This window comes from Mytilus edulis, chromosome 3 (genome assembly GCF_963676685.1).
Source record: "Mytilus edulis chromosome 3, xbMytEdul2.2, whole genome shotgun sequence".
In the NCBI taxonomy this organism is placed as follows: domain Eukaryota; kingdom Metazoa; phylum Mollusca; class Bivalvia; order Mytilida; family Mytilidae; genus Mytilus; species Mytilus edulis.
Window position 1 is genome coordinate 17,556,538 of NC_092346.1, and position 13,527 is coordinate 17,570,064.

At 33.4% G+C, this 13,527-nt stretch overlaps 1 protein-coding gene across 1 annotated transcript; it reads left to right on the forward strand.

The window, feature by feature from the left end:
* The first annotated feature begins 874 nt into the window (after positions 1 to 874).
* Positions 875 to 11,165, forward strand: LOC139515927 (uncharacterized). The gene is made up of 2 exons (XM_071305693.1): positions 875 to 970; positions 9,290 to 11,165. The coding sequence occupies exon 2, from the start codon at positions 9,791 to 9,793 to the stop codon at positions 11,018 to 11,020; it is 1,230 nt and encodes a 409-aa protein (XP_071161794.1). The 5' UTR covers positions 875 to 970; positions 9,290 to 9,790; the 3' UTR covers positions 11,021 to 11,165.
* The last annotated feature ends 2,362 nt before the right edge of the window (positions 11,166 to 13,527 follow it).

Sequence of the window (13,527 nt, forward strand, 5' to 3'; positions counted from 1 at the left end):
ATCCGCTATCATCTGTGAAACGGATATTCCATAGCAGTCAACGAAATCGTGATCATGACGTCCGTAAAATTAACGAAATGATGATTTCAAGTTCCACACGTGACATTCTTGGTGTAATAGTTTTATTGTAACTGATATCTAAATATATCAATTAGAGTACTGTTTATTTATAATAAAAGTTGGATACTACTTTGACGCGTCCATTCAAGGAGAAAATGGCGTTTACAAGTGCTTCTTGTCTATGCTTTTCTTAATCATTTGACTATTTGTAAGTCTGAAAAAGTTAAATGATAAGTTCATATTAACATTAAAAGATCGCCTCATAAAAAGGGCTGTTTAAATCCGCTCGTCCACCGTGCTACGGAATCTTAACATCCCTTTTGTTCAGAAGTCTTTTAATTTCAATCCAATTGTGGTAATTCAAAGCTAAAAAAGAGAATGGGTGATAATTTGACAAGTTGTATTATGTACTGCCATCACCGTTTTTGACGCAACTGAACTATTATTTGACTTTATCAACTCTTGTTCTATTCATCTATCACATAAGTGGGATCCGACTAATAAAAATGATAAGTTAATATTTACATTAAGTGACCTCCTCACACAAAAATGCCTTAGGGGTTACAATACCTGCGTCGTCCTTGCTCGGGGATCATAATTTTATTCCATATAAAGCTGTGGCTAAATACTTCGAAATCCTTATTATCTATCTGTTATTTTGGGGCATCAAGGATAAAATCTACGTTAACCATCAGTCAATTCTTACTATAACGAATTTGACAAAAAATCTTATCTATTAAGTTATCTCAGTTAATAAATATTTGTGGGTATTCATGCTTTGTCACAGCTATTTGTATAGTTTTATTTGTTGTGAGTGCATTTAAATAAAAATCAATGATCCTATGTTTATAACCGAGATATTGGACATTTTACTTCCCTGTACGAATTCGTTTCTGTATTAAAGCTTGTGGTAAGTATGTTCAAATAATACTCTAGCAAAGAGTCCAAAAAAGTATTAAAAAAATCATTCTAAAAACAAGGTCGAAACAAAGTTTACAGAGACGCGTTGGTAATCGACTAATTTTGCCATGTTATTTATGTTACAGGTATGGATTCTAAAAAGATAGTGATCAAAATAAGAAAAGTGTAAAACCTACTAAAATTTGAGTATTGAAGAATTTTTTTAATAAATAACACACATTGAAAATGATATGAGGTGCAGCGTAATGTGTATTGATGACATATTTCCTAGCCTGAAAGCATATTGAAAACTGCACATTTAAGTATTGATTAGGTGGGAACGGATCTGTACATTTTATGTCACCTTTCCAAAAGGACATTTGAGCTTTTCTCGTCATTGGGCTTCCATTGTCCGTCATCGTCGTTTACTTTGAGAAATATTATCCACTGAAACAAGTCAACCAAAGGAGTAGGTTCAGTAAGACCCCTTTTTGGCCCCAAAATATAGCAGTTTTACAAAATTGTGAAAATGTTATCTTTTAGCTTTTTATTGGAAAGTAGAATGTTTCTGCTACATAAATATGGACTGTTTTTGAGAATAAAATGCACATATTTCGGGTACTAGCATCATGCAGTTATGCTAAATTACTGAAATCTTCACAATTTTAGCATTTTAGTTAGATTTTAGTGGCCGCATTCGTGTTCATTCATTATATTGAAATGTAAGTTGTATTTGATGATACTACATAACATATATAAGGGTTGAGGATGACACGGATGCGGCCACTTTCATTTTTGACAAAAAACATCTGAAAAGTGACGTTTTTTTTGCATATTTGATAGATTTTTCATATCTAAGCTTGAATCGGAGCGTTTTTAATGAATACATCAGTTGAAATCTGTCACATAAACTAATCGAATCAATTGAAATAGACACTTGAGGGTTTAAAAAGTGTCTAAAATCTTTCGTTAGACGAACCTGAAATTTGAGGCCAAAATCGGCCCTTTCCGGACCTACTCCTTTAACCTGCCTTAATCACAGTTATCATAAGGTTATCAAGTGTTGTCTGTTTTAAAAGCGATTGATGACTTAGCTTGCAAACAAGCATGACTCACATGGCCTAATAGAACATAGGATTAGGGATAAAATGCATTATTTTCTGTTATAATTAATAACGCTACGAATAGAGAAAATATGATAGTGACAGACAGGTTCAAACTGTTGAGATATACCTGATGACCATTTACTTCAGAACGGTCAGTCGACTTATTCATGTTATTATCGGAGTTGGTGTCCTTAAATGTCAAATTTGACATTTTTTAATAATATTTTGAAATTTATGATAGATAGAATAGAACTATAATCAGAAAATAATGACCACAAATACAAGATCTTCAATTAAGATGCATTGCCGAAATCGTTAGAATACTCTCAAAGTGATAACGAATTCAACACCTATCATATTGTTTTTTTTATATAATAAATTGTCTAAACAATGTTCACACTGCCGATCAGATCAACTCGATCAAGCCCGATCAAGACAAATTACGTGATCGGGATTCTTGTCTGACTCAATCGACAAGAATATTCGGGAAAGTCTATCTTGCTCTTCATCGATCTGACTTTCTACCAGAGATTTTGAAATGTCAAAAACATTCGAGTAAGGATCGAGAAGCAAGTCACTCGAGAAGAGATCGAGAATCCTTTGAGTAGCGGTCGAAATGATCGGGAAAGGATCGTGAAAAGATCGAGTTTGGTCGGAATGCAAAAATTTTACCGATCAGTACTCGATCATTTCAACCTTTGCTCGACTTATGTCCGATCATTATCAGGTTAACTCGACCAATGCCCGATCGCTTCCAGATCACTGCGACTTCTATATTTATTTTATTTCAGACCAACTCGACCAATACCCGATACTTCGCGACCACATTCGAACACTCTTCGATCTTTTCTCGGCCATACACGAGAACACATGACTGCTACACAATTCTTTAAAAGTGTGTGTAGATCTGATTAACTCTCATAATTCTGCTTCCGCACAGAGTTATTGGCATCATCATTTTTAACTTTACAATAACTCCTCCATGTACAGTATGTGTCCTTACTTTTGCAAGGAGAGGTACGATTGTAAACGAGAGGCACAAGACGCCAAAGGAACAATCAAACTCAAAGGTCGAAAACAAACTGAAACAGCCATAGCGAAAAACGAAACCGACGAGAAGAAAAACAGCAATCCACATAACATAGAAATCTAAAAAAAAAAATAGCAACACGTAACCCAACAAAACCTAGAATAAACTCAGGTGTTCCGGAAGGGTTTTTCAAATATGAAAGTAATTGTGCAATCACATTTATTATTAGACTGCTGATGACTGTCTAAGTTATCTTTCAAAGTTTGTTTATAAGAACATCAATATTATATTTTACCTGCTTTGTGGACTATCTTTTGTTTAGTCTGTCCGTATTTTTGTTTGTCCAGAAATGTTTGTAGTATAAACGAAGAAGATGTGGTACAATTACTAATGAGATAGCTCTTTACAGAACACCAAAAAAACCACAGAAATTATTAATAACAACTATCGGTCACCTTACAGTCAATTTGTTTTTCATTCTTGCTTGTCATAACTCAACACAATGTCTGAAATTACTCAAATTTAGGTATTACTCTCCTTTCTTTCGTTAAAATAACAGTAAGAAAATTTGAGTAATTTTACACAATATTTTGAATTATGAAAAACAAGAACATACCTCTCTTTTTAAAAAAGGAAAAAGGCTTTATCATCCTTATCTTTATACATTCATCGGATTAAGATGAAGAACTGCCAATAAAATTAAATATGCATAGAGGAGCGATGTCTTCTGTGTCTATAACATCTTCTACGGAGGCCATTTTCCCCGCGTAATAAGTTCAAATAACATTAAAATGTGCATGCGTTTTTGACAGTCCAAACGGGGTCAGCAAACTTTGATTAAACGATGCATTTGTTTCTACTTCTATAACGTTTAACAAACTATAACAAACGGCACACAATGTTCACCAAACTTTGGTTAGAAAGAAATGCACTCTTCATCTCTTGATAGATATATGTAAAGTTGTAAACAGTTTCAGAAAAGGTATCACTCAAGGGGATGGAAATTCTACTATGGTAAAATTTTTGGGAAAGATGTGACATCATTGCCCTCTTTTTGCAATATTTTTTTGGCAAATACATGCAGGTTGTTGCCCTAAAGAAAAAAGAAAATAAATATCTTTAACCATTCTACTATTGGATATCAAATCTATGAAAAATACTGATTACATACTTATGAACATATATGACACAAACGGTACGCTTTATTTGTAAGAAAGCAAGGAAAAGGGGATGGTAAAGTTTATGTATATTGCTAACTAACATAACTACTAATCCAGTGACAAATATCATTTTGTGGTGTCATTTAAAAATAAAAGAGCAATAAAACTACCATTACATATCAGTGTTCACTATGAGGAAGTTTTTATAAGCATTTGGTTCCTCTTTGTTGAGTTAGTGCACGTCTCTCATACTGCCCACACAGTGGTCGTCGTGTCAGTCGCTGTCTCACCTAGATTTCTCGGCGCCCGTTGCTATCTACACCTTCTTGTTCGTCTTTAATGCACTTTTCTAGCTCCATTACAGATATTAAACCTGTCTCTCTAAGCTCTTAACCTTGCCCACAAATCCAGCTGCTTTATTTCTATGTAGATATTTTAAATGTATGATTTTCTCGGACCTTCTACTGAATATAACCAAACAACGCCTCCGGGTGCGGGAGTTTCTCGCTACATTGAAGACCCATTGATGGACTTCGGCAGTTGACTGCTCTATAGTTGGGTTGTTGTCGCTTTGACACATTCTCCATTTCCTGTCTCAATTTTTAAATAAACGGAGAACGTGTCCATGTGACACTGATAATGCCCCAGCTAGCATGTATAACATTATAAAGGGTCATTACTCAAGAACACCTATTTGAACTGTGTTTCATGGTAATAAGCATTGTATAGACGGCGTTTCATAAAATTTGGTTGAGGCAAAATAAAATTAGAGATCGGAAACTAATAGTGTGACGACGTACGTACAGACGGACAATGAGTAACACTTAATTAATGCCCACTTCGAAGCGGCGGGGAATAAATATTTCGGTCGTTTTTATACTAAAATTGTGCATACCCGACCAATTCCCGATTACCCCTATGACTCATATCCGATCAGCGTGATCTGGACTGGTCGAGATCAGACTGAGATCGTGTATAATTGATTTGATCTAGCTAGTCGAGTACAGATCGTGTAAAGATCGTGAATTGATCGGAATTATCGAATAAGTATTCATTTTGTTGTCGGGATGGAGTCGTTATGGAGTCCGTAAGGAGTCGTGAATGGTTGAGTTAAGATCGTGAATGGTCGAGTTAAGATCGTGTACAGTTGGATGGCGGTCGGGAAGAAGTCGTTAACAGGCCCGATCAAGAATTTGGTTGAGCTTGGTCGCGGAAATTTGGACGATCGGGATCACCGAGTTGATCTGATCGGCAGTGTGAACCTAGCTTTATCTGAAACTACTGTGCCAAATCCAATCAATCTTGACCACACTAATTTTTTTATCCTTTGATCCAATTTGCAAACAAACATGGTCTACATGAGTCATAACTTACAATGTAATTGAGTTAATAATAATTATTTTGCGGATTATAGGATTAAATCAAATTAATCATTACACCATTTTCTATAGTAACTTTTTACAGATACAAGTGTGAGGTTCAGCTAGCTATAAAACCAGGTTCAATCCTCCTTTTTAGTCATAAGAGAATGCCTGTACCAAGTCAGAAATATGACAATTGTTATAAATTCTTTTGATGTGTTTGATGTGTTTGAGTTTTTTATGTTTGCTATTTGATTGGGAACTTTCCGTTTTGAATGTTCTCGGAATTCAGTATTTTTGTGATTTTATTTTGATAAAATTAATGATTACAATGGCAAGTAATCATGACTACATCTGATGAATTTCAAAATAACCAATTTTGAATTATTTTAGTGAATAAAGTGTATAATTGTAGCACTTTTGAAGAAGGGATTTTATTTGATATGTTATTAAAAACAACCTCAAGCTTCATCAACGAAAAAAATCGCACCATTTATTATCAATCACTGACATATTTGACTTCAATTGAGTAAAGGTTTATAAAGCAGTTTTTTTCAGAGTGCTCTTTCTGGAAAATGAAATATAGATGAAATAAACTTACCAACAAAAAACATATCTAAAATTATAATATTATTGTTTTAAATTCCTAAACAAAATATAAGTATTGAAAATCAAATGTTGCATTTTATATGTCTATCAAATATATACCAACATTTGTTTATTTTTAAAACAACATATTTGTTTCAATTTTTGTTTGTACTAATTTGATAAATTTTCACATGTCTGATTTATCTTTTGTCATATTGCTCTGAATACAGCTAACACAATATGTAAATTTTTCTATGGAAATGACTTTCTTGAGGTTTAAACTTCTGAACAAATTTGCGGTAACCAATTTAAACCCGTCCCTTTGATATTATGCTTGGTCATTCTGACAAGATATCTAATGTGAATACTTTTCAGTGTACCGCATCACTTCTTATCCCGTAATGGTAAAGAAACAATTTTTGTTACATAGATAATGATAAAAGGAAGACTGGTTCTAGTCAAAGGAACATATGTAAGAAATTTCTAAAACTTAAGTTCCTTATTCTATCTTGGTTTATTATCTGAATTGTCCATGGAAATATACTAAACTTATTGATAGTTTTAACATATCAAAGGAATGAAAATCAGTTAATTTGCTGAGGTGATCCAGCATGTCAGGTCATTGATGTAAAATGATTTTTTAGTAAATCTGCATAATTTTATTTGAAGCATTAAAGCCAATATATATATACTATTATTTATTTAATATAAGAATTCGCTATATTTTTCTATGAATGAACTTTATTTTATACTTAATAGAAAAATGAAATAAAAAAATGGGGTCACCGTTCATTTACGCTCACAATCTGCCTTCGAAAGAAGCATACATTTTTGTTAATGTCCTTTTTTCTGTTGAACTAATAGGAGAAGTAGTGGTAATATCGAAATAAAAAAAGAACTAAATTACAGAAATTGCTTAAATTTTACAATTATTTAGTTTATGTACAGCTTATTGGAAAACAGCAATAAAAAAATATAGGTCACCGATGAGTTAAAAAAGATATTTCAATTTTAATGCCAAAAAATGGGATTTTTGCACCAAAGGGAGATAATTTGGAGCTTTTTCAATGCTATCTACATTTCAAAAGTCACCTGGGGCCAACACCAATTGATTTTTTGGAATGATTTTTGTACCATATGATAAAGTAACAACTACTTAAGGTGATTAAAAAAAATTGTTATGAAAAATAAATGTTTAATTTTTTTTGAAAATCTTTTACCCGCGAGCCTCCTTAAATGCTTATCGGGTTAATATATAGTTTTCAAAGGAACCAGGCTTATAATTCAATACAACAGACGAGCCTTTCGTCAACATAAGACTCGTCAGTGACGCTCAGATCAAAATAGTTATAAAGCCAAACAAGAACAAAGTTGAAGAGCATTAAGGACATAAAACTTCAAAAGGTTGCGCCAAATATGGCTTTGGTAATTTATGCCAGGAATAAGAAAATCCTTATCATTTCAAAAATGTATACTTTTGTAAACCGGAAATTTATAAAAATGACCACATAATTGATATTTTAAAGTGAGTATTTGCTTTAAAGATGGATACTTTCTAAAATTTAATTCGACTGACTCAAAATAAAAGTTATCTTTATCAAGAAAGGGTTAAAGGACAAGGAACGACAAGGGGCGTTTTTGACCCCCCCCTTCCAAATACGTTTACATTAATATTATTGATGGTCTTATTATAGAAACATTAAAAAAAAACCAATGATTTTATTGTGTTCCGGTGATAGGAAACAACGACGTTTTTATTTCAATTTTTCTGATTTTTTAAATATGAGCGTGCCTACGGCCCACTAAGTTATTTGAACTGCATCAAAATTTATATTCAAGGAATATCAGCTATAAATATGAACGTGGGTCGTAGGTACGCTCATAGTTTAAAATGCAGAAAAAAGTTTGAAAACTGCCAATTTCCTGCCGTTTTCGCGAATCTTGGGGAGTTTACAGCAAGAAAGCATGAATAATATCAGCGGAAATTGACAAATCTATTGATGTTTACAAAAATATAGGTTTTAAACTTGAAAAATAAAGTATTGTATTCATTGCACGTCACTTTTAATTAGAACGAATTTTGGGGCCGTTCTCTGATGCTTATCGTACCTTGTCCTTTGATATGTGTGTTGCACATCAATGGAGAAGAAACAAGGTTAATGTTTGAGTGCCAACAATTGGTTGTTAACCATGTTCAATCTCATACAGGATAAGATACCATATAATATCCTGGTTAATATGGTGTGAAATAATTTAAAAGGTTAACAAATTCTCAGATTTATACTTAACAATATACAGACAACATTTAAGACAGACTGCAAACAATTACGACCAGTGGATTACAGGTAACAGTAACTATAGTTAGAAAGACACAGATAATTTTACATGGGTTAGACATGTTATTCATGTTTTAGCACTCAATCCCCTCCCTAACCTTCGATAGTGGTACAACACCATAACATTAGAGCACACCATCAGATCAGCAGAAAGCACATCATAATTACATGTCTTGGAAAAGTATTTTTTAGAACCAAAACTTCATTAGCAACATAAACTGCTATATAGAACCAAACTATGATTGGTATTTAGAACTGCATTGTTGAGCCAAAAAATCAATTATAGTCTGAACTGCATTATCCAAACATCACAGTTATCAGATCTGCACAACATATTGATTTCAATATTTAACTCATCTGGCTTGTCATTTCTTGTTAAATGTCATCTTAGGAGTGTTATCCTCTGTAACATGTTCTAATACATTTATATTCAAATATTTTTTTATAACTTTATGAGGTGACCGACACACATTTTGTTTGAAGCGCGGAAGCATGATTTCACTGTGATATTTAGATGAAATCAAACAGTAAAAGCGCTATTTCTATACTTTTTGTATATCACAAAATCTGACATTTTAAATGTGTATATTCAATTCTTATTATTTCGCAGGTTTCAATTTTATAGTTGTAAATATGCATATGATGTATAACGTTTCGGAACACACAACATCAATTCATGGTTGTAATCATTTTACAGTCACATACAATATGGTATTATTTCTGATAGAAAATGTTTTGTTGATTTCAGAAGTAAAGAAAATAATAATGGCTTCCTCGTTCAGGCACTTATGTACAATTTGCAATGATGATCAAATATCGAAAACAGCAGTTACGTGGTGCACAGAATGTGAATTATTTTTGTGTGAAGACTGTGAAAAACCTCATAGAAGGCTTAAACCTTCCAAGAACCATACAACAATCCTGACTGCGGATTATGATGAGTTACCTACATTCATAAAAAAATTAAGTAGTCAGTGCAGAGATCACAAGGAGATGTTTCAACTTTACTGTTCTTTCCATGCATGTCCTTGCTGTGTCCAGTGTGTCACTGATAAACACAAGAAATGTCAGGACATGAAACCGCTGTCAGATATTATAAAGCAATTTAAATCATCTGCCTCAGTTGAAAACCTTGAAACAGATTTGAATGATGTAAAGGAAAACTTAATAAAATCAGTTAAATACCTTAAAACAAGGATAAGTACAAATAATATTCAAAAAAACTAAAGCAGTTGAGGAAATCCGGTACATGAGGAAGTCGATCGATAAGTACCTAAATCAATTAGAGCAGACACTACTTGATGAATTGGAGTCTAAATATTCAAAGCTGCAATCGAACATGAACACTTCAGTACAACAAATGGAACTTCGAGTAAGTCAGATAGACCAAATACAGAGCAAATTAAATGATTTGATACAAAATGCAACAGATTTACAAATATACATTTGTTTGATTGAAATCGAAAAATCGTCATCACGTGTAGTCAATTACTTCGATGATTTGGAACAAGGAGATGATTTAAGTGAAAAGAATTTGAATATGAGCATTTCATCTGATCTTCAATCTATTTTGCAAGATGTTAAGTCGTTTGGGGATATTGCTATTAGTATAAGCCCTTCTACTCTACAAGTTAAGACCATAAGAAAGGATCAAGCGCAACAATTAGTTCCAAACATTCCTGATGTTGAACAAATTAGGCCATTTTGGATGTATGCAATGACGATTCCAAAAGGTATATTTCCTTTACTCATTAAGGCTTGCGTAGTATTACCTGATGATACATTCATAATACTGGATAATAAGGAACTACTACTGTTCAGTAACAACGTCTGCTTTGTGAGAAAAATACATACATTCAGAGATTGTCCGTTGGATGCCTGTTATGCTAGAACAAATGTAGTGGCAGTAGCCTTAGGGTCAGCAAAAAAGATCGCACTGGTTGATATAGAAAAGAATAGAATTATCAAAATAGTTAGACTTTCTCATAACTGTGATGGAGTAGGAGTAGATGATAACAGGATGGTCGTCAGCAGTGATCAGAAGAGTACCTTAATAAATTTGAATGACATGTGCTGTACAATCTTACAAGAATTGAGAGCAAGCAATGTTGCATTATTCAAAGGGAACATCTATGGTATCCTTGAAATAAATAATGAAAGCAAAGTAAGCTGCTACAAAAATAATGGAGAACATATTTGGACATTTACACACCATGAGATTGATGGAGCTACGGGACTAACATTAGACAGGAATGGATTCGTTTATATAGCTTCTGCTAGTAACAACAGTATCATGGTATTATCACCCGACGGCAAAAGAAGTAGTGCAATACTATCCGAACACGACGGAATCAATTTTCCTAGTTCAATAGATATAAACAAAGAATCAGGACTGATGATGGTGTCATATGATTTCAGTAGTGATGGGGATCTTGAGTCTTTTGATTCAGCTTTTGTCTATAAAATCCCAAATGTGTAATTGTTTTCATATTGAAAAAGGTTTATTAATGCAAAGCATTTAATGCTATCGAACATTTTCCTCCTCTTTATGTGACCACCGTCACGATATTGAAAATGCATGTTTGTATTCATTTTATATGAAATATAACGTATAACAAATAAAACCGAATTTAGACGATGTTAAAAAGATAGGAAGTACATAAAAACTGACAAAATCAAACGTTTATCAAATACGTAATGTATCTAGGTCACCACCCTTTACTGTTCTATGGGAGCAACTAGGATCGGCAAAGGGACAATTCAGTCTAGAGTAGGTACCTTTCACAGTTATTGTGAAACCCGGTTTTTGTTTATTCTTGATAAGAGATATCTGAAGGCCGGTTTTGATTTCTGATACAAAAAATTAATATATAATTCAATATCGGAACGGGGTAAAGTGGTGCATTTGGTATACCAAGCAATGTTATACTGTTTGTAAGGACTCTTATTTCGTCCGGGAGTAAAGAAATATAAAAACGAACCAAGTTCTTCATATTTTAACGTCAAATATTTTCCGGTTTTCCCTCTTGTATTTGTCGTATGAGTATGTACAATAATTTTGACTATGTCTATCTGTGCTTTAATGTCGTGGAGGTAAAACAAATGCTTAGCAACACTTTGATGTTTGTAGATAGATGAAACATTGTAATGTATCCTGATTTGTTTTAACGACCTCACGGTCTTAGCCAACTCAAAAAGTGTCTATTCGTCTTCTTTATCATGATTTGCTCATTATCTGGTGTTATCCCTGACTTAGACATTCAGATAATCAAAACCCACAATTCCAATAAAACAGTCAACAATATGACGATATGTTTAATCATTCCATATCAAACAATAACAACAAATTCAAAAACTAAGCAACAGAAACCCCATCAAAACCTGGAAATGAATTCAGGTCCTTAGGATTCGAGAGCAGGTCTTGCTACACTAGTTTTTACTCGTAGTGTTACTAAATTGCGAATGAAATTCAATTTCAAGTCATTATCAAAGAATTTGTAGGAGAGTATTGTGATAATGAAAACTAAAACGTCATCGAAGACCGTGACGGAAATTCCATAATAGTAAACCAAAGTATAATACAATATCATTTCAAAGTTAGTAGTGATGACTTAAATATATCATATTCCTTGTAAACAGAAATTCTTAAGACGCAAAATTTTGGTCAGGAAATGTCAAAAGAATATCTAATAAAGAAAATGAAAACAACATGTTTAATAATTGTATGCGTCCAAAGTGCTTTTTATGGATTTACCTTCATCAGGAACGTGTAAACCACATATTTGAAAGCCGAGGATGTATAAGTACCGAAACAGTGAAAAATCTATATGACAAAAAATACATAAAAAAGCGAAATCCATCCAAGATCAACTTTGCACGAGGGAGTTGAAACCTTAGTTTCTTTATAATTTCAAAATTTATCAACGGACAATTATAGAAAGGTTTGTTATAAATCATGTCAGCTTCGAAGTACTGACTACTGAACTGGTGATACCCTCGGGGACTGATAGTCCACAATAAGAGGTATCGAGCCAGTGCTGTAAAAAACTGAAAAGAACACGTTTAATAATTTTATGCATCCAAAGCGCTTTTCTGGATTTACCTTCATCAGGAACGCTCAAAACCAAATATTTGAAAGCCGAGGATGTATAAATAGAGAAACAGTTAAAAAGCTTTATGACAAAATGTAAATGCTTTTAACTGCTTTGACGTCCTTACCACTAACCTTAACCGTTTCACAAATGATATCGAATGTGTTCCTTACGTCGTAACTACAATCCCCTTTCCTTTCATAAATGTGACCCACCGAATTGGACGATTTACCGGATTTGTTATATCATAAGCAACACGACGGATCCCACATGTGAAGCAGGATCTGCATACCCTTCCGGAGCACCTGAGATAACCCCTAGTTTTTGGTGGGGTTCGTGTTGTTTATTCTTTAGTTTTCTATGTTGTGTCATGTGTGCTATTGTGTGTCTGTTTGTCCTTTCATTTTTAGCCATGGCGTTGTCAGCTTATTTTCGATTTATGAGTTTGACTGTCCCTCTGGTATCTTTCGTCCCTCTTTTAAAATGTAATGAGGAGCGGTAAATCCTAAATGAATTCTTAAAAAAGTCTTTTGAAGTCTGCAATGGAAATATATTATTGTTTTATATGATAAAAAACAAGAAGGTGTCCCCGGTATACGGATGCCCCAACTGCACTATCATTTTCTATGTTAAGTGGACCGTGTAAATGGGGGGAAATCTGTAATTTGGCATTTAAATTAGAAAGATCATATCATAGGGAACATGTGTACTAAGTTTCAAGTTGATTGGACTTAAACTTTATCAAAAACTACCTCGACCAAACACTTTGACCTGAATCGGGACAGACGGACGGACGGACGAACAGACCAGAAAACATAATGCCCATAAATGGGGCATAAAAATAAACAAGATACTTAGGCATTCAAAACACATATATTAAAAAAACCATGATTAG